The sequence below is a fragment of the Lagopus muta genome, chromosome 5, assembly GCF_023343835.1.
Source record: "Lagopus muta isolate bLagMut1 chromosome 5, bLagMut1 primary, whole genome shotgun sequence".
NCBI lineage: Eukaryota > Metazoa > Chordata > Aves > Galliformes > Phasianidae > Lagopus > Lagopus muta.
The window spans coordinates 4,137,183-4,156,610 of record NC_064437.1 but is presented as its reverse complement, the minus strand read 5'-3'; the positions used below and the strand labels follow the sequence as shown (position 1 = coordinate 4,156,610).

General features: G+C 43.4%; 1 protein-coding gene across 1 annotated transcript; it reads left to right on the top strand.

Annotated features, from left to right (window-relative positions):
* The first annotated feature begins 111 nt into the window (after positions 1-111).
* C8A (complement C8 alpha chain) lies at positions 112-19,390 on the top strand. The gene is made up of 12 exons (XM_048945978.1): positions 112-345; positions 2,191-2,287; positions 2,916-3,060; positions 3,619-3,763; positions 5,296-5,485; positions 6,687-6,887; positions 8,145-8,385; positions 12,283-12,411; positions 13,171-13,340; positions 15,549-15,771; positions 17,087-17,286; positions 17,899-19,390. The coding sequence occupies exons 1-11, from the start codon at positions 227-229 to the stop codon at positions 17,236-17,238; spliced, it is 1,812 nt and encodes a 603-aa protein (XP_048801935.1). The 5' UTR covers positions 112-226; the 3' UTR covers positions 17,239-17,286; positions 17,899-19,390.
* The last annotated feature ends 38 nt before the right edge of the window (positions 19,391-19,428 follow it).

Genomic DNA, 19,428 nt, shown 5'->3' with positions numbered 1-19,428 from the left:
TATGTTACCTTATCGTAAAATTGGGTATTTCCAAAAGGGGAAAGGCCCCTGGGATATGTTCCAATTCTCTGCAATTTGGTCAGTGTCATTGTCAATGATTTACCAACATGTTTCAGAGCTCGATGGGCTCCAGGCTTTTTCCGGCAGCACCAGCCCCACAGACTCCTGAAGCCTCAAGAATTTGCTTGCAGCTAATTTAAAGCAAACATTTACATATGGAAAAACAATGTGGTGGAGCCTGTGCCAGGTTTCTCCCTTGATTCTCACTATATGCTCGCTGTCTATAACAGCACGTTGGGCCACGGCTGCAGCATGCGGGGAGCCGGCGGCGGTGCCTGCCCAGAGGTAAGCTTGCTTCCATCCAGCTTTGCATACAGGAATTAGGGGCCAGTCAGTCAGCCCATCAATTCCGCCCCGACTTGAGGCATGTGCACACTGCTCTCTCTGTAAACAGCTACCAGGAAAAGAAAAAAAAATATATACATATTGGTTGCTTTCCAAGCAAGAGCTCAGCATCGTAATTCCTTCTTATATGTACTGTTTGCACAATGGTTTTTCTTTTGTTTTTTCTTTCACACATGACAATTAAGCCTTCTTTAAACTTTCTTACTGAAGCCGCCGTATCATTTTTGGTCACTTGGATTGAATTCCCTTTTTTTTTTTTTTTTTTTACAGGAAAGTTTACAAGGGAATATTTTTCATAACTGTCCTCACAGTAATTATTTTGCATTTGACCCAATTCCAATCCAAGCCATATTCCTGTTTCTCTATTTTTTCCTCTGAACAATAATTAACCTATAGGAACGTCACTTAGGCTTTGAAGGAAGAGAGTAAACAAGTTACTTTTCCTAAAGCTACAGTGTTATGATGGCAGAACTATTTTTTTTTTCCTACAGCTATTAATTTCAGGCTTGTTCTAAAGGCAAATATGATTTAGAAGGATCAAAAAGGGTATCAGTGATAATTGGAACGTGGAGACAAGGAGAAGGCAGAAAGGAAAGAAAATCATGGTAGTGATACACTTAATTATGAAGGCTTATTCTGATAATCCTTCCTGAAAATGAACAAAGACGAGATTTTTGATGTTTGATGAACTTATCAAACAAGGCAGAATAATGAAGAGGTAAATGTAAAATCCGATCGAAGGTGAACCAATTAAGCACTTGGTGAAGTGCTGAAGGACACAGCCCACAAATCCTCCTGACAGAGCCAGAAGGCATCCACAGCAGCACCATCTCCAGCACAGGGTCTTTCTTGCTGACTCCCTGTTCTCCTTAGGACACAGCAGGTTTGATCCCTCCCATCACCCATCATCCCTAACCCTAACCATGGTGCCAATTTAGTGGGCTCACTGATTAATCTCCAAAGTGCTCCCAGCTCCACTAATTATCAGTGTTTCTCTTTGGGCTGCAGCCTCGTAAGTGAAACAGACTGCTCATTAGTTAATCACTAACATCACGATAATAATGTTTTGACTCAGAATAACCCCTCAAAATGCTTTGAAGGCTGCAGCAAACTCAGAGTCACATCATTACACCAGGGATTTCTTCTCAAGACAAAGAAACACATTATAAAAACAAAGGTTGTAGGATTTGAGGCGGAAACACAGAGATCATAAAGACTGGGCTGGGTGGCAAGGCAAATATTTTCTTGCTGTTATATAGCACTATTCAGTGTACGCTCAGAGACTGATCCAAAGACTATTGTGATGCATTACTTCTGCCATTTCCCATTTTTGTATCTTCCTTTAATTTCCCCCTCCCCCACTTACAGAAGGCGTGCATTTCCTTTTAGAAATCATCAGCCAACAAATCCTCGTGGTTAAAACAGCTTTGTGCCTTGCCACCCAGTGCCACTGGTGCAGCCATTCCCACGACCACACACAGCATCCGAGCCTGAGGTCAAACCTGTTTGCCAAAGTACTGACCATAGGTTCAGAACTGTGTTAAAGAGAAGTGAAATAAATAGATTTCAGATCAAGATGGCAAGAATAACTATTCCCAGATTTTGTGGTGTGCTCCTCAGGAAAAAGCCTATTGGAAAGGGTTGGTTGCCTTCTCTCAGGAAGGAAGCTGGCACTGATTGCCTTCTCATTTCATACAAAATAAGTTCCTATTGGAAGAACACACAGATCTTACTCATAAAGCTCATCTTCAAAGCCCTCAGAACACTGCCTCTCCCTCTCTTTAGAAGAAGCATCAGAGATGCAAGTTCTCCAGCTCCTGTCAACTGTCAGCTGAGCCAGTGGTCGGAATGGACTGATTGCTTCCCTTGCCAAGGGAGAAAAGTAAGACTCCACTGTAATGTATGCATTTATCTTCTGATGTGCACGTATTGAGGATGTACACACATTAATTATACATATGATACATATTCATCATCCTGAGGCATCTGTAAACTCACCCAAACATGATGGAGGTGCTCTTCTCGTAGAGAGGCTCTTGCTTTGGTGTAAACTGGCAATAAATTTAAGGCAGCAGAGCTGCAGAACACCAAACCAAAGCAAAAGGTGGAAGAACCAGGCCAGAATATTTGGCCAAAACTTTCTCCCTTTTCAATTTCAGAATTAATTATGGATCCCCTGGTTCTTAATGCAAATATTCTAATGAGAAGAAATTCAAAGCAGCCTTCATTCATCAGTTCCTGTTCTCAAATTCTGATATTATTCCAGACGCCTTCATAATTCAAGTCTTCATTTTCAAATACCTGACATAATTTTGCTTTCTGACGAGTTCATATCCCTGTATTTTTGTTCCCGTGCTTTTAATCTGGAAATGATTTGGCTCTTCTCACCCCCCCAGGTTTAAAAGCAGAAATCCTCATTAATAACCCATTAGAAACATCTCACGATCAGTGCTGTAATTTTATCTACGTCCATCTGAGGGAAACAAATTAGATGTTTCTCTCTTGTGCAGCACCGGCACCGGACACTGCTGCAGCCAGCAATGTTTGGAGGGCAGCGCTGCGAGGGGCCCCTCTGGGATGAGCAAAGCTGCAGTGCTGGGAAGAGCTGTGCCAGAGCTCCAAGCTGTGGGAATGACTTCCAGTGCAAGGAGAGTGGTGAGTGAATTGGACTCAAACTCCAGCCAAAGCTTTTGGGTGGGCAGAGCAGAAGTCCATCCATGTTACGTTTCAACTATTAACAGCACTGCCCATTAACCGTATCTCTCAGTGTCACATCCCCACAGCTCTTGAACACCTCCAGGGATAGTGACTCCACCACCTCCTTGGGCAGCCTGTGCCAGTGCCTGATCACTCTTTCAGAGAAGTTTTTCCTTTTACCCAACCTGAACCTCCCAGGGCACAGCTTAAAGCCCTTCCCTCCCATCCAGCTCTCAGCTAAAGCAGGTCAACATTGCTTCATCCACAGCACCGTTTCTCTACATGACTGCCACATCAAGGCTTTCTCCTCACCCCCAAAACAAAAGCTCTTTCAAGCTGCAGCTCCTGCAAACATTCATTCTTGAGCTATAATCGTTGCTATAAGCTCCTGATGGAAGAGTGCAGTGTTTACCACACAGCATGGCTTCTTGTGGCACTGAAATATAGCTACCAAACACCAAAGCAAATGCAAAAAGGGTTCCTGAAGGTGGAAAAACAATTCTCTGTGCACTCCAGGTCGCTGTATTAAACGGCATCTTGTGTGCAATGGCAATACAGACTGCAGAGATGGGTCTGATGAGAATGACTGTGAAGATGAAGATACTGAACGCCCCTGTGGCAATCTGTTCCCCATCCCAGGGTCTGAAAAAGCAGCACGAGGGTGAGTAATTAATCAATAGCTGCAACTTCAGCAATCAAAACAGGGCTGTTTATATCGCCCGTCCTTAATAAGAGCAGTGCTCCATGGACTGATACCATGCCATGAAAAACCCAAGGGGGAGTACCAGCCCTCTGTTACCATGGGTAGCAGTGTGGAGGCTGGAGGGTTCAGCACAAGTTTTCTTTCCAGTTCTTCTCAGGTTTACTACCAGAGCTTGCCTCAGCCACCCTGAAGCCACACTTCTTTACTACTCTCTGGGTCCAGTTAACTTACAGCTTTCACCAGTTCATAAGAGCAAATACTAAAGGAAACAGTAGATATTGGAAATGCAGCATCCTGCAGAGACTTCCATCTGTAGAGAGAATATCTGACTCCAGGATTTAGGACTTCGAAGCACAGAGTCAGAGCAGAGAGCCTGAGCACCAGATGATGATAAGCTGGAGAAAGTACTTGTATGCATGAAAAGGTTTTATTCTATTATGTTTTTCCTCTTTTTTTTCTTGTCACAGAATATGAAGAAAAAAAACAATCTAGAATGAATTTTAAGTCAAGTTGTCTACTGTGGCACTTTTGCCCTAGATCTTGTGTTTTAGGCATGATGCTACTTAGTACCATTTGGAGAACACAAGCTACAATATGACAGCGTGGCTGTCATATTGTATGGCTATTCATTGGGCAATTCTCCAACCTGTCTGACCCGATGCTCTGGAGTCAAAGAAAAAAATGCTCAGAGCATGGGGGCATCCAAAGTTCTTCGTGACCTATGTTAATTTGCACTGAGCACTGCATTCAATACTGCTTTGATTTGTTTCCTCTGCAGAACACACACGCACAAAAGCAATAGCACTGTCTTCTTCTTACAGATGATTCCCTGTTGCGAGGAGCAATGCTGCTGTCTAGTTTGAATAATGCTTTCATTTTGAGCCACTGAAACCCCACCTGTTACTTAATATTCCCAGTAATCCAGAGGGCAGCACTGTGATGGCTTGGGAGCAGGAACAGGGAGGTGTAAGGAAATGATTAACTTAGCAAACCAATAGGAGACTTCAAGTCCAGGGAGGGCACTAACTCCATTGAAAATAATAATAATAATAATAATAATAATAATAATAATAATAATAATAATAATAATGAGACCACTACTAAAGGCAGGAGATGAAAATAAGATAGGCAACACTTACAGTGAAGCCAGGAAATATTTTGAGATGCACCAGGTCTCGAAAGGTTCACTGGGACTGGAGGAAGCCCAGTACTTGGGACTTCCACAACTGTACTCACAGGGATGGACTTCTATCTCTAGTATCTGAATCCAAACCAGTGTCTGGAAATAAAATGGCTGTTTGCCTTCTGTTAGCTTTGGGAAGGAGAGAGCAGACTCAGCTCTCAGAAGATGGTTGCTGCTTAAGGTTCAAGTTGGATGTAAGAATGGATACGTGTGGCACTGTAGCAGAGGACAGAAATAGCAACAGACTCTGCTGGAAAAAGAACACAGGAGTTAAAGATAACTTTCTGAATGGTATTTCTTCCAAAAGATACAACATCCTAACACAAGAGGAGGGAAGGTACATATATGATCCTAAATTTCTGGGAGGTCACTGTGAATCTGTCTACAATGGGGAGTGGAGGGCACTGAGGTATGATGCCACGTGTGAACGCCTGTACTATGGAGATGATGAGAAGTATTTCCTCAAGCCTTACAACTTCCACATATACCAATTCCTGGTAAGTACTCGGATGGTCAAATTTGGCAATATTTCCTTTGCTAAAAAGCCAAACTTATTGCAAAGATACTATGCAGATTATATCAGAGGAGACAACTCACTGCATGCTGTCTTTCAAATTACCTTGCTCCAGCTGTCCCCAAGGCAATTGACAACTAGTGATATAAAAGCAGTTTTATGGCACATCAAGGTACTGATGTGCTTTATCATCCAGGCATCCCCACTTCTTATTCTACTCTAGACAAAGCCAAGATAATTCTTTTTTCCTCTCTAAATTCTGAGTTTTGCTCAGATTAATGACCTGTAGAGCTTGCAGAAGAAATTTGCCTCTCCAGGGATGAAGCTGACCATAAGTAAAATGAGAACAATGCTAGCAATTCAACCCTTGGAAGCATTTAAGCCCTTGGAATGGCTAAAAGAAACATTAGTCTGAATTCTGAGGGTGATAGTCTAGCCACCAGCTCAAAGAGGGGCAATACTCCTCTCCTTATCTACAAGCCCCGTATGCACGCTGTCTTCAGACACCAGAGTCTAGGAAGACACTCATAACCCATGGAGATGTCTTTTTTCAGTGTTTGTAATTTATCTGGCTTTTTATAGAGACAGCAAGTGGCACAGCCTGAGCTCAGCAGGGCTGCTGAGTTCCACACGCCAGCAAAGCAGAGCTGTCATGGAAAAGGTCACTTCTCTAAAAACATGGGCAGAACAATGTTTATTTTCTAACTTTGCGCTCATAAGTGGCTGGATTACTGCTGTAGAATCTTTTTCCTAAGTAAATTCCTCCTGAAGCAGGCTGGAGTGGGGTGAAAGAAAAAAAAACATCACTCGAAACAGTCAGAATTTGGTAGAGCTGTAAGGATACCGAAGGAGAGTTTTTATAATGAGAATTGTCAAGCTGGCTTGATAGGCACCATTAGCAGCTTTGCCTGTTACGGCATTTCTTCTGGTAGTTAAAAACAAGCCATTCCCCTGCATGTGGACTGATGAAGCAAGATGTGTGGCTTTATCTGCATTTCCCACACACGTCCAAATGAAATATCATGTGGCTGCATTCTTTATTCTGCTCTCATTGATAAGGCAGCACTGACACCATCAGGAGCATCACTGGATTCAACAGAGGTATGACCAACTCCTTGAAGAAATAGGGAAAGATTCAAAAGGAAAACGCATGAGAAATTAATGTGTGCTCCTTCCACTTTTAGGCTCATGCTGATTCTGGATTCTCTTCTGAGTTTTACGATGATTCAAAAGATCTGATTGATGCCCTCAGAAGTAGTAAATCCAAAGGAGGGGGTTTCACCATCGGGATTGGGCCTACAAAAATAGATTTCAAACTGAACCTCGGCTTCACCTTATCACGTGGCAAAGGATCCCTGAAGAATTTCACAGAATATACTGCAAAGGTAAAAAAAAATAAAAATAAAAATCAGCAATGCATACACACCAGCCATCTCATCTGTGCATTGCATGGTCCAGTTGTAACTTCTGCCTGCTTATTAATTACTTTTTTTTTTTTTAAACACATAGCAACTGTACATTAATTTGTTCACATAATTGCAAATATATGATCCTTAGCAATCCTGTTTGTTGTTCTTATTACATTTTAGAAAACAGAGAGGAAAAATGAAATTGAATTACCAAGTACCACAACATGTCATCCCACCCCATCCTGTTTCATGGCTACATTAAGCACATATAAAAAAAAAAACAAAAAACAACAACACAAGAGATAGCAATGAGGGAGGAAAAAATACCAAGATGTTGATCAAAACAGTAGTCCCCAGGGAATGATCTCCACTAGAAAATATATCTTGTTCTAATTAATACAAGCTGCCTGATAGGCAAATGCACTATTCTTGAAGAGAGGTTCAAGAAACATGATGAAAATAAGAGCTTCCAATAATAAGGCTTATTTCCCACAAGCTTTTCTCATTTTTGTCTAGCTGCGACACTTTCTTCCCCCATCTAATAACATGAATGCTAGTATCTCCCACATATACTAAGACTTGTCTCCTTTCTTGGTTGCTGATAGCAAACTATAAAGGATAATTACTTTGATAGCTTTCCAAGTTGAGAAGCCCTTAACCTGCTTGAATTTGGCACCACTAGAGCACTTACTGAGCACTTGTCTAGATTCACTTGCAGCTGAACAGTGATCTGTTAGGGGAGGAATCATTTAAGGGGCTGTTTCTGTTGCACTGGCATTGTGTCTGAGGCAATGATTGGTCTGGAAGAGGAGCCATGGATATGTTGTTAGATCCAATATGTTGTTAGGTTAGTAAATACTCCCCTCCCAGACAGGGTATCCTCCTGTAGCCTCATCAAGGTTGTCAAAATACAAAAGGGAATAACAAAAATGGAAATAGCAGAAATAGAGGATAGAGGAAGAATCTTGCAGAGCTCAGCACATAAAAGAAAACCCGCAAACCATCCAAACCATTACACTGCCCTCCACCTCACACAGCCGCACAAGAATGAGACATTGGAAAAAAATAAGTAGAATTACCACTGATTTTGTTTAAATTTAGACTGCCTTCAAGCCTGCAATACGTACTGACAGTCATACTCAGGTTTTTCCCCGCAAGCTGGAGAACTAGGAATGACCTTCCCTCCCCCAGCCCCTCCATGAATATTGATTGTCAGCTCCTTTCTACTTGCAGAATGTTGGATTCATTAGAATTGCGACCAACGTGCAGACGGCCCGTTTCAAGATGAGAAGGAACAATATAGTTTTGGATGAAGACACGCTCATCTCCCTGCGGGACCTTCCAGATATCTACAGCTATGGCATGTATGCCAAATTCATCAATGACTATGGCACCCATTTCATGGCATCTGGCACTATGGGAGGCGACCTTGAGTACATCCTCGTTGTTAACAAAGAAGAAATGAGACGAAAAGGTTAGAATGACACAAGTACTTATCTGCTCACAACTTTCTGTTCCAAACCAGGCATTTAACAACCTGTAGATCACGGAATAGGTCCAGTCCAGCATATCTGGTGGCTCCTTGGTGGGTGGATGCTCATTAGCAGCCAGCTTGGAAAAGAGAGCCTATTTCTCATCACAGGATAGACATACATCCACCAAAAATCCCCAAAATGCAGTGGGGCTGGGGTATGAGTACTCACATGTTCTTCACAAGATACTACTTGATGCATAGCAGAGGAGAAACTTTATTGTCACAAAATGTTCTTCCTGATCTCATTTTAGAATAATCTGGGTGAGGTTTTTTGGTAGTTTAATAAGGAATCCGAGTATCTTTTTCTCTCTTTCTCCAGGGTCACTTACTAGTCTTCTCTAAACCTCTTCTCTTGCTTAGGGTCTTAGTTCTGGCCACCTTATGGATGCTCAAGGATTGCAAACTCATCCAAAGTAAAGAATGAGAGCCCACTGACACTTTCGCATCCTAAAAATGAGGGCTTCAATTTTCTGCAAATGGAAATAACCCATTGCTTTTGGCAATAGCTCAGCATCTTACTCTGGCTAGTGTCATATCCAAAGACTACCAGAGCTCTGTCAGCTCCAGTTCTCAACAAATTAGAGCATACAAGGCTGGAGAGCTGTACCTCTAAATCTCATTTAATGAAACATCCACTGCAGATACCTAGACTGTAGAAATAGCCATTACCAGAGAGCCAAAGCTCTCCAGCTCTCTACCTAATCAAAAACATAAGATGCAGAACAAAAGTAACATGGTACCATGGAGTACACTAAACAGATGGCCAACTTTTGCAAAGGTGACAATAGTGCAACAGATCCATATTTACCTAAATATCACCACTCTCCTCTGCTGAGGGTACCTATGCCCCTATGGAAATTCAGGTCAAAATAAATTTGAATTGAGACAGCAGGTGCAAATTGCTGAAATTACATCAGTTTCCATGGCTCTGCTCTCCAATCTGAAATGTTTTGGTACCACCAGCACTAGGATAACTACATACTGCATAGCTAGCATTAGCCATGCCATCTTTCTGCAAGAAATTACTCATTTAGAGATTTTTTTCTGAATCCCTCAAATGGCAATGTTTGGAAACATGATGCCTCTTCAAATCATTCATTCACTTTGCAGAGTGAGGGACATAGAAGTGAACACAGTCTTGGCAAGTGATTCATCAGGAAACAGACTGCCAAATTCAGAGGAAGAATTAATCAAGCACATGTGGATGCAGGCTATTATTTTACTTTCTCGTGTTTATTATGTATCTGAGGAGTATATTTATTGCTACAAGATGCCCTTTTTTAGGGAAGAAGGATGCTGAAGTTCAGCAAAAGACAAAAATGTGCCCCAGTAGAGATGTAATTTTCATTCTAATGGAGCACGTTTGTGTAATTTCCATCTAACTCAGATTCTGCTAGAAAGGCCACATTTATCAAATCAGCAGCACTCTGCATCATATGATGTAGACCCAGAAGGACCACCTGCAGTGGCTGATAAGCTACTGTGCAAAACCATGAGGAAAAAGCGGCCTCTCCATTGGCGATTACCGCCATGCTTGCTTGAAGGCTGTATTTGCAAGAGGATTTATTCAACTCCCCTGAGGGATGGTCAGGATCAGGGTATAAAGCTCTCAAATCTTGAAAACCAGGGCTTCCAAAAATGAGTTTGAAGCAGGGCTGAGCAGCACAACTCCTGCTTTAGATCCACCCATACATCCTGAGAATCCAACTAGCCCAGGAAGCTACACATTAAATGCTTTGGAGGAGAAAACAATCCTTTTGTTTTTGTGGACAGGTGACTGAGCCAGTCATGCCCAGGAAATAAAATCCCTAGGCTGAGCTCTGCTTAAATGAGAAATATCTGGTGGTCACTGAGACATCTAAACATACACATGAGCTACATTTCAAGCACCTGAGAAACCTGAATTTTGATAATGAGATCACCTTCTGCATTAAGACACACACAAACAGACCACAACCAACTTGTGCAGGGCTCAGGACTGCAGTTTTGCAGTGGGACCCATCACTAGCTTTCAGACTGCAATGACTTCCTTCTATGAACATGGCCACAAGTGAATTAAACAAATGCTTATGTCAGAATAAGGTCCCTTGTTACTCTGCCATCAATATTTTTCATTACTTTTTTAAAAATAGATTGTTATGACTCTATTATTTAGCTGAAAATAATGTAATGTGTTCCCACATTACAAGAACATTTATGGGAGAAACATTATGTGCAGAGTAAATTAGAAAGAGTCTTCATATATTCTGATTAATTCAAAACAAAGCAGTAAATCTTGAGCACACTCAGCTATTGCAAATTACATAACATAAAAAACTATCAGGGCTCCTCCCTCAAGTGCCAATATTTTCTATGACCATCTTTTTGCAATGATAACCACTTTGCATTTATCAAGACCCAATCTTGCTGCAACCAATAGCAAATTGTATTGACAGACCCTTGCTGAACATAATTACTCAATAGGAACCATAGCAAATCAATTAACCAGGGCATTCCTCGAGTTTAATTTTATGGCCCTCCAACACTAAGATGAGCAATCACTCACGGTGCTTTGGGTGAGTGAACTTTACCCACTGCACTTACAACTGTTGAGCACTTTACTGCAAGTAACAGTGCGTTATCCATTTGATCTTCCTCAAGGGCTCCATTTTGCATGGAGATGTAATTCCCTATGAAGCCTTCAGAGGGTTTCACAGGAATGTCACTTCAGGAACAGGACTTGAAGTCCCTTTCCTAGGGCACTGAGCGCATACGTGAAGACAGTGAGCATCTCCACACCCTGCACAACTCCCCACCTCCCCATTAGGACATATGGGACAGAAAAACAGCAGTTTTTACTCATGTTTTAAAGGCAAGCAAGAGAGTGTGCTGCTCCCTAGTAAGGCAAACTCAGTGCTCTGGGTCAGGCTCAACTAACTGGAGCATCAACCATTAAACCACTAAGTCACAGTGCAAAAATCCTGCCAAGAAGAGCAAGGTGTCTGACAAAAGGAGCATCGTGAAAGTTACCTATTTCTTACAATACCCATATTAATCGAAACAGAAAGATTTCTTAACTAATCCAGAAGACATTTTTACATTTGCAGCAGACTGAAGCATACACATAAAACTACACCATATGAAATATGCACATTGCTTACCTTAGTGAAACCACCTCATTAGTCTGCTTCTCCCCTCTGCAGTCACTTCATGGGTCTCCAGTTACATATTCAGGTGATGTATGTGGCAGCACTATAACAGCAGCATGCAATAAGGCTTTTGTAGCTTTCAGCAGACAAAGCTTTAGCAAGTGACTGCTGAAGGTGCTGCTTATACATTGGTCAGATCCTTAGTTTGGGAAAATTAGCAACAACCTGTTGATTTCAGCTGCTGTTCCCAGCTTTGCTTTACTTTATTTATAAGTTAGTCTTTGAGGGGGGGGGGAAGGAACCAAAAAGAACCAACACACACACACAAAAAAACCCCAAAAAACAACAAAAAAAAACCCCACAAACAAAAACTACAAAATCTTTTCCATTTTAAATAAATGGCCAAAGAAGGAAATACATGCTTGAAGCCTTGTGTTAAGATATTCTGTTTCTTTTAATAAGAAGGAAACTACTTAATGGTAAGGAAGTTTCCCTATTCATCTAATATGGTCCAATACACCCCAATGAATGCTTGGCTTTGCCATTGTGAGGCTGAAGGCTATTCTCTGCCTGGAATAAGCCTGTGAGTAACAGGCAATGTAATTAGCTGACTATTTTCCTCATTGATATGAAGCACACAAGTGGGAAAATGAAAACCTTCCACTCAGTACTAATCACTGCATTTACTGTTTGCATTGTTGCTTCACAGACATCAGCTATGAAGAAGTAACCACCTGTTTTGGCCTCTCAGTGGGCATGTCAGCCACAAAGCTTATGCTGCATTGGGAAGCATCTGTGTCTCTCTCTGTCTGCGCAGAGAAACAGCTTCTGAATGCTGGTATGGTGATGGGATAGTTGTCTGCTAAGATACAGTCCATGGCTCCATTCCTTTGTCCCTGAGCCTGTGGGTTAAGATAGGGTTACAAGGTATAGAAGGTGTTCTGGTGCTAGCCCAAGACACAGCTCAGACCCAAGGTGGGAAAAAAGCATATTCGGGTCCCCCCTCTCCAGGAGCGGGTGCCTCTTGAGAGATATTGAAGTAGTAAATGTAAGTAGAGTGAAAGGATGACTGGTGAGCTACAGTCCCTTCAGCCACCCCAGGGTGGGCAGGGATGAACCAGGGAGACATAAAAACCAGATCCAAGCCCCCATGCTCCCTTGGAATTGCCCCGTGGCTCCAGTCCCTCTGTAGATGTCCCATGTGTCATCAAACATGCAGGAGACTTTGTTGTGACCCATGGGGCCAATGCCGGACCAGAGAGGGCAACAATGGTGTCTATTGAATAAGTTAAAGCTGATCATAACAAGCAGAAAACCCCACTGATAGACAAGGAGGTCTGCATCCATGCTAAGCAGACATAAAGGCCAGAAAAGTGCAGTCTCTTTAGGTCTTACCAGCTTTGGGCATTTGTCAGTGCTTAACTTGTCACCAACCACGTTATAACAATGCAGAGGGTTCACCCTGCCAGTGCAGAAAGAAATGGAGCATCCTTTAATTTTGGGAGTCCATCACTGGTACCACTCACTGAGAGTCCCTATGATGATTGAACTGTGCAGTTTCTTGTGTAGATGTGGTAACTAAATATATGTGTGTTAGCTGACTTCTCAGATGCTGGGAGCAACAATCCAGTCGTGGAAGATATCATTGTCCGGATTAAAGGTGGAGATACTTCTTACAGTGCACGGCCTTTAAGCAGTTGGGATAGCAACACGTATCGGCGCTGGGGAAGGTCATTAAAATATAATCCAGCTATTATTGATTTTGAGGTAAGGCTTTCTGCAGTTGAAGAAACTCTGCCACTATAACGAATGAAAGTGTAGCCGAGCAGATCATTTCGTATTTTTATTGTGATCCCATCACAGAACAAGATTAAATGTAATGGGCCACTGATCTAGTAACCTCTTATTCATTTCACAATGGGGAGTACATCTCCTGCTGGCAGCATCAGCAGGGAGGCAGACAAGGAGCTTAATGCTGGATTAGTGCCGAGTTAAGTTTGTGATGTGTCCCCAAACAGCTTCCCAGTGAGAGGCTCTCCATGGTTGCATCCACCCCTATTATTCTCACTAATGCTCCTGGCCTCCTGTATAGGCAGGATATTCATGGGGAACAGTTCACATTCTGCCTGCTTCAGAGCCACAGTGGTTCTAGCAAACCTCTGCACACCACGGCGGGTATTGAATCATAGAATCATACAATGGCCTGGGTTGAAAAGGACCACAATGCTCATCAGTTCCAACCCCCTGCTATGTGCAGGGTCGCCAACTGCCAGGCCAGGCTGCCCAGAGCCACATCCAGCCTGGCCTTGAACGACTCCAGGAAAGGGGCATCCACAACCTCCTTGGGCAACCTGTTCCAGTGTGTCATCACCCTCTGTGTGAAAAATGCATTGTTATGGGTGCTTCCAGGAGTTAGAGCAGGAAAAACCACTTTCTCAGTGGGGTCCTATCTCTTCCCATGCTCTGCAGAGAGGGTTTGTGGCCATAAAAATCAGCAAAGTTCTCATCCTCCCATTTTATTGGATGGTCTGTAAAATGGGAAGTTCAACTGGGGCATCCTATAGGGATTCCTAGTGTGAAGGAAGGACCAGGGTCACAGCATGGACACAGTGTCATAGCCATCCTTGCTGTCAATAGAAGGAAGTACAGCAAGAGGGCCAAACAGTAAAAGAGAAGTAAGTAGTGGAACTGGTAATTATTTGCATTACTGTCAGGAAAGTGGGAATCTGCAAAGCTTTCTGGGCAGCACCCTGGTAGCAGAAAGGCCAGCTAAAGAGCAAGTGCTTTCAGTCACAACCGAATGCATGCTTCAGGTTATTCACCTTTCTTCACCAATTCCCATCAACTCTGGGCAAAACTTATTGCAGTTTTCCAGTAAAACACCTGCTGACCTCTCTGCTGGCTGCTTTGAGAGCTCAGCCATCGTGCAACCAGCAGTGTTTCATGCTGCCAGTAAGTTCCTACGTCCACTATAACAGCGCTTATCTGTAGCTCACGCTCATTTGTTAAACAAGTTTATACAAACTGGACTAAGAGCTCTTCCCAAAGCCTTTCTGATCCTCCTCGCCCTGTGTGCCTTGTGCAATGAGATGATGCTCAGGACATTCCTGGACTGACACTCACCAGTTCTCAGCCAGATGCATGCTAGGCATATAAATATGTGTCCTCGCATCGGCCTTGAGCTTGTTGCTTTAAAGTTCCCTTTTGTGACTGGTGAAACTGGAAAGGCTGAGATTTTTCATGGATCCAGTTTCTAAACACAGCTGAATACCTAACACACCCTAAACAGCCACTCATGGCATTTCAAAATGCAGAGCCCTGCCACCAGTGTATGAGCCTGATGCCCTTTGGCTAATCCCATCAATCCTATGGAGTAGGCTCAAAGCAGAAGGTGGGTTACAATTACAGCTGTCTACATCTGGATATTTTGATTAATCATACACAAGCACTGCATTTTGCTACTGGAAATACAAAAGCTTGCTATGCTTTTAAAGCTGTAGACACCTTAACATTATTTCACAGTATCAAAGAGCAAGATGTAGGCAGATAAAATTCTCAGTGTTTAGTTTCGATGATACTTGCTGTCTGAAGCTCTCACCCAAATGTTTTTGGTTCAAAAAAGCAAAAGGCGTGCAAGAACCTGACACTGTGGCAGCAGTAAGAAATCAATCAAACAACAGGCTTACTGGGGTGTTCTGATTTATCATTTGGATCCACAATGAAAAACCAAAGCATGTCAAAAGAAGCCATTCCCACACAGACCTCTAAGATGGGAAGAGTTTTGGACCAGTGGTTTCTCACTAGGCACTATCAGTGGTGGTAACGTCTGCATCACATCCATGCAGCTGTCGAGGAAGACAAATGAGCTTTTTCTCAGCCTTGCCTTTACCCAGCAATCTCCCTGCTCTCTGCAGCACCTGAGTTTGTGCCCAGCTGAAATCCCCAACCTCCATTCTTTATCTCCACCCTGTGCAGCTGCAACCTATCCACGAAATCCTGCGCAGAAGTGATGCTGGCAACATGGAAACCAAACGGCAGCACCTGAAGCGGGCTTTGGATGAGTACCTGCTGGAATTCAATGCCTGTCGCTGTGGGCCATGCCAGAACAATGGAGAACCTGTCCTGGTGGGAGATGAGTGCTCGTGCCAGTGCCGGTCTGGATACAGTGGCCCTGTCTGTGAGCAGACTGAGCACCAAGGTGAGGTCCCAGTGTGCTCCCATAGAGGGGACAGAGCTGTCCATGCACGTGGTAAACCAACACAGAATATCCTGAGTTGGAGGGGGGAAATAAAGATCACTGAACCCAACTCCTGGTTCCACATGGGACCACCTGAACTCTATGGTTGAGAGAGATGTCCCAGCACTCCCTGAGCTCTGGCAGCTTGGGGCAATGCCTTTCCCTTGCCCCCACCCAACCCTCCCTTGATGCAATTCTATGCCATTCCCTTGGGTCCTCTCACTGTCCCAGGTTGCAGAGCTCATGCTGTCCCCTCATTTCCAGTGAGGAGCTGTAGGACTACCATGAGTCCTCCCCTCTGCTGACACACGATGTTAAACAGAGCAGTTCCACCCAACAGAGCTTCAGGCCTTCAACTACCTGCTGGTAATTAGGGCCTCTCCACTGGAAAATCAGATCTGTGATAAGGAATACAAGCAAAGTTTAGTAGATGATTTATGAAACTGAACTAAAAAGCAGTGGCTCAATGACTCAAAAGTGGCCCTTTTTTTTTTTTTTTTAAGAAAACCAGCAACCTCAGGTTAGGTTGTCTCCAAACCTAAGAAACCCATTGCACTCACACAAATTGCTCTGAGCATCACGGCATCAATAAGGCTGGAAAAGCCCTCTCAGATCCCCAAGCCCAACCCCAACACACCCCGAATGTACTCACTGACCATGTCCCTCAGTGCCACATCTCCGTGGTTCTTGGACACATCCAGAAATGGTGGCTCCTGGCTTTTAGCAATGAAGAGGGGACAGAACAGGATTTTCAGCTCATGGAAATGAAGCAGATTTTTAGTTTCAAAACTCATTTAAGAGCAAATGTGGGTTTTTTTGTTGTTTTTTTTTTTTAAAAGAAGAGTACTTCAGAAGATGGGAAGCCCAGCTTTTCATCCAGCTCTAAGTAAGAGCACACAGATCCATTTTTACTGTTCAGATTAATAAAGTGCCCAAGCCAGAGATGAAGGCCAGCTGAGTAAATAAAACACGACAGTAAATGACAGCCATCAAGCACTCCCATCATTCAGAAGCACTGCTGTAATCTATAGTATCGAACACACATGACATCTCAGTCTGTACTGTAAAGAAAAAGCCTCAAAGTGACCCATCTGCACAGGGACAGGTGGGCTTTTTGGGACAGCTCCACCATAGTGAGTCTAGGGGATATTTGTCCCTCTGCCTTGCTTGGAGGTGGGGGAATTAGCACAGAGAGCTGCTGGCAGCCCTTTGGGAAGTCAAACCGCAGCTCTTCAGGTGAGACAAACACTATAATTTACATCCTATGCTTTTCCAGGCACAGAGACAGATGGGCACTGGAGCTGCTGGTCATCCTGGACCTCGTGCCAGTCGGGCTCACGGCACCGCAGCCGGCAATGCAGCAACCCAGCCCCACAGCATGGAGGGGCACCCTGCATGGGGAGAGATGAGCAGAGCTCTTCCTGCTGAACCCAGCATGGCTCCATAGGCACGAGCTCAAGGCTCTAAGTGCCTCAGGTATGAAATACACGGGTTAGAACTGTTTACTTGCAGAAATGTCTATGTTTGCCTTTGGAAAACAAATTAAAAGCTCGCGATCCTTGCATTTTTATGCAGTTGGTATTGACATATGTACCATGAAACTTTTATAAGTTGGCACCGTCAGATTCTTACGTCTAGCATATTGGACAGGGCTGTGTCTTCAGCAAAGCCATATGCTGAGCTGCATGGAGGAAGCTTAAGCCCAAAGACGTTCAAAGAGCCATTGTGAAATGTCAACTCAAAGTGTTGAAGATTCTTACATCAATAAATAAAGTAACAAAGAGGCTGGAAGGAAACCATTCTTTAGGGGATGCTCACGTAGGGGCAGGCTGCTCCTCTTGCACCAGTGATGGGCTGATTGGCACATGGGCATTTCATGCCCCGGGCATCCAGAGACAGAGAAGTTGCTACTGAGCTGCTTGATTTAAAGATCTCTTCTGAACGTAAGGCATAAATCTCAGCACAGGAATACATGTGGTATTGAACTGCATCCAGAGCCCACAGCTCAGCCCTCTTAATGAACTGCCACAAAACCCAGGGAGGACAGAAGGCAAGTGGCACTTTATTTCACTGTGCTTTGCATTGCAGGGAAAGAAGGGAGGGGGAAAAAAGCCCTGAGAAGGAATCAAGCATTATGAACAGCAACAAAACCTCAAAGCACAAAGGAGCACTTCTACATACATTTGAATGGGAAAGGAATCGTGGTTTAGTGAAAGAAATTGCTCAGCTCTAGCTCTGATGCTTGGAAATGCTTGTTTCTCAACAGTGTGTCGGTGGTGATTTAGAGGCTGACATGTAGCTGATGTAAATCAGTGTAGCTCCTTCACTGCAGCTGATTTATGCTACCCGAAGATCTGGCCCCATATTTTCTTTTGTGTGCACATTTGCCAAAAGATGATTTTTTCTTTTTTTAATCGCTTCTGTTTTGCTTGAAAGTGAAACTGCAGCCTTTTTTTTCTCTTCTTTTTTTTTTTTTTTTTTTTTTGTATAAGAAAATAACAAACCGTGTTGTCTCAAACACCAAGGTTTGATTTTTCAGTGAAAAATTACTATGACACGTTTCTAAGATGTGGATAAATGTGTGATAAAACGGTGGCCTTTTTGCCAAGCTTGCTTTCCCAGGTAAAGTCTGCATTCATCCAGAGATAAATTTGCTCCCCAGGGTTTGGATCTGATGTCTTCTATGCCGAGACAATGCAGCAGCATGAAGCATCCACTGATACTGGTGTGATTAAGGCAGCACGGAGGAAAGTGAGCAAAGCAGCATTTTCCCACTATGGTTCTATCAATAGTTGTTGGCATGGGGCTGGAACATTATGCAGGACATGATCGATGGGCAAAGGGGTGATGGGCTGATGGTTGCTTTTGATGACTTGGACTTGATAAAGAAATTCTTTACTGTGAAGGTGGGGAGATGCTGGCACAGGTTGCCCAATGAAATTGTTGATACCACCTCACTGGAAGCACCAAGGCCAGGCTGGATGGGGCTGTGAGCAACCTGGTCTAGAGGGAGGTGTCCCTGCCTATAGCAGGAACTACATGATCTTAAAGGTCCCTTCCAACCCAAACCATTCTGTGATTGTATCATCTTAGAGGTCCCTTTCAAGCTTAATGATACTATGACTCAGTGATTATGTAGAAACATATGACAGGGTTCTTACATCCAAAACTATTTTGGTTCATGGGTGATTCTCACCTGTGCACAGACTGCTTGGGACAAAACCCAAGAGCAAATGAGTCAAGCTACTGCAGTGAGCCTCTGTGGCCAGGGGGAAGAAATTAATGAAGGGAAAGATTTGCTGTCTAAGAGGCTGGAGAGTGGAGGCTGGGGGAATATGACCTGCAGCCTCACCTTTGGAGGCATTTCTATAAGGCTGGAAAGGCATCACAACCAGAGAAATCCAAATGATGAAAGAACTGAATGTGAACCAACACCAAGAAGGGCTGGGCAGCAGCCCCTTTCCTCTGCTCACCCAGGACTCAGGCATCTTCCTCCTCAGAGCTCAGAGCAGAGAATTGCAGTCCAGGGAGAAAATGCCCATAAGGTCTGTTTAAATTAAAAAAAAAAAAAAAAAAAAAAGAGAGAGAGAAAAGAAATAAAAAAGATTACGAGCAATT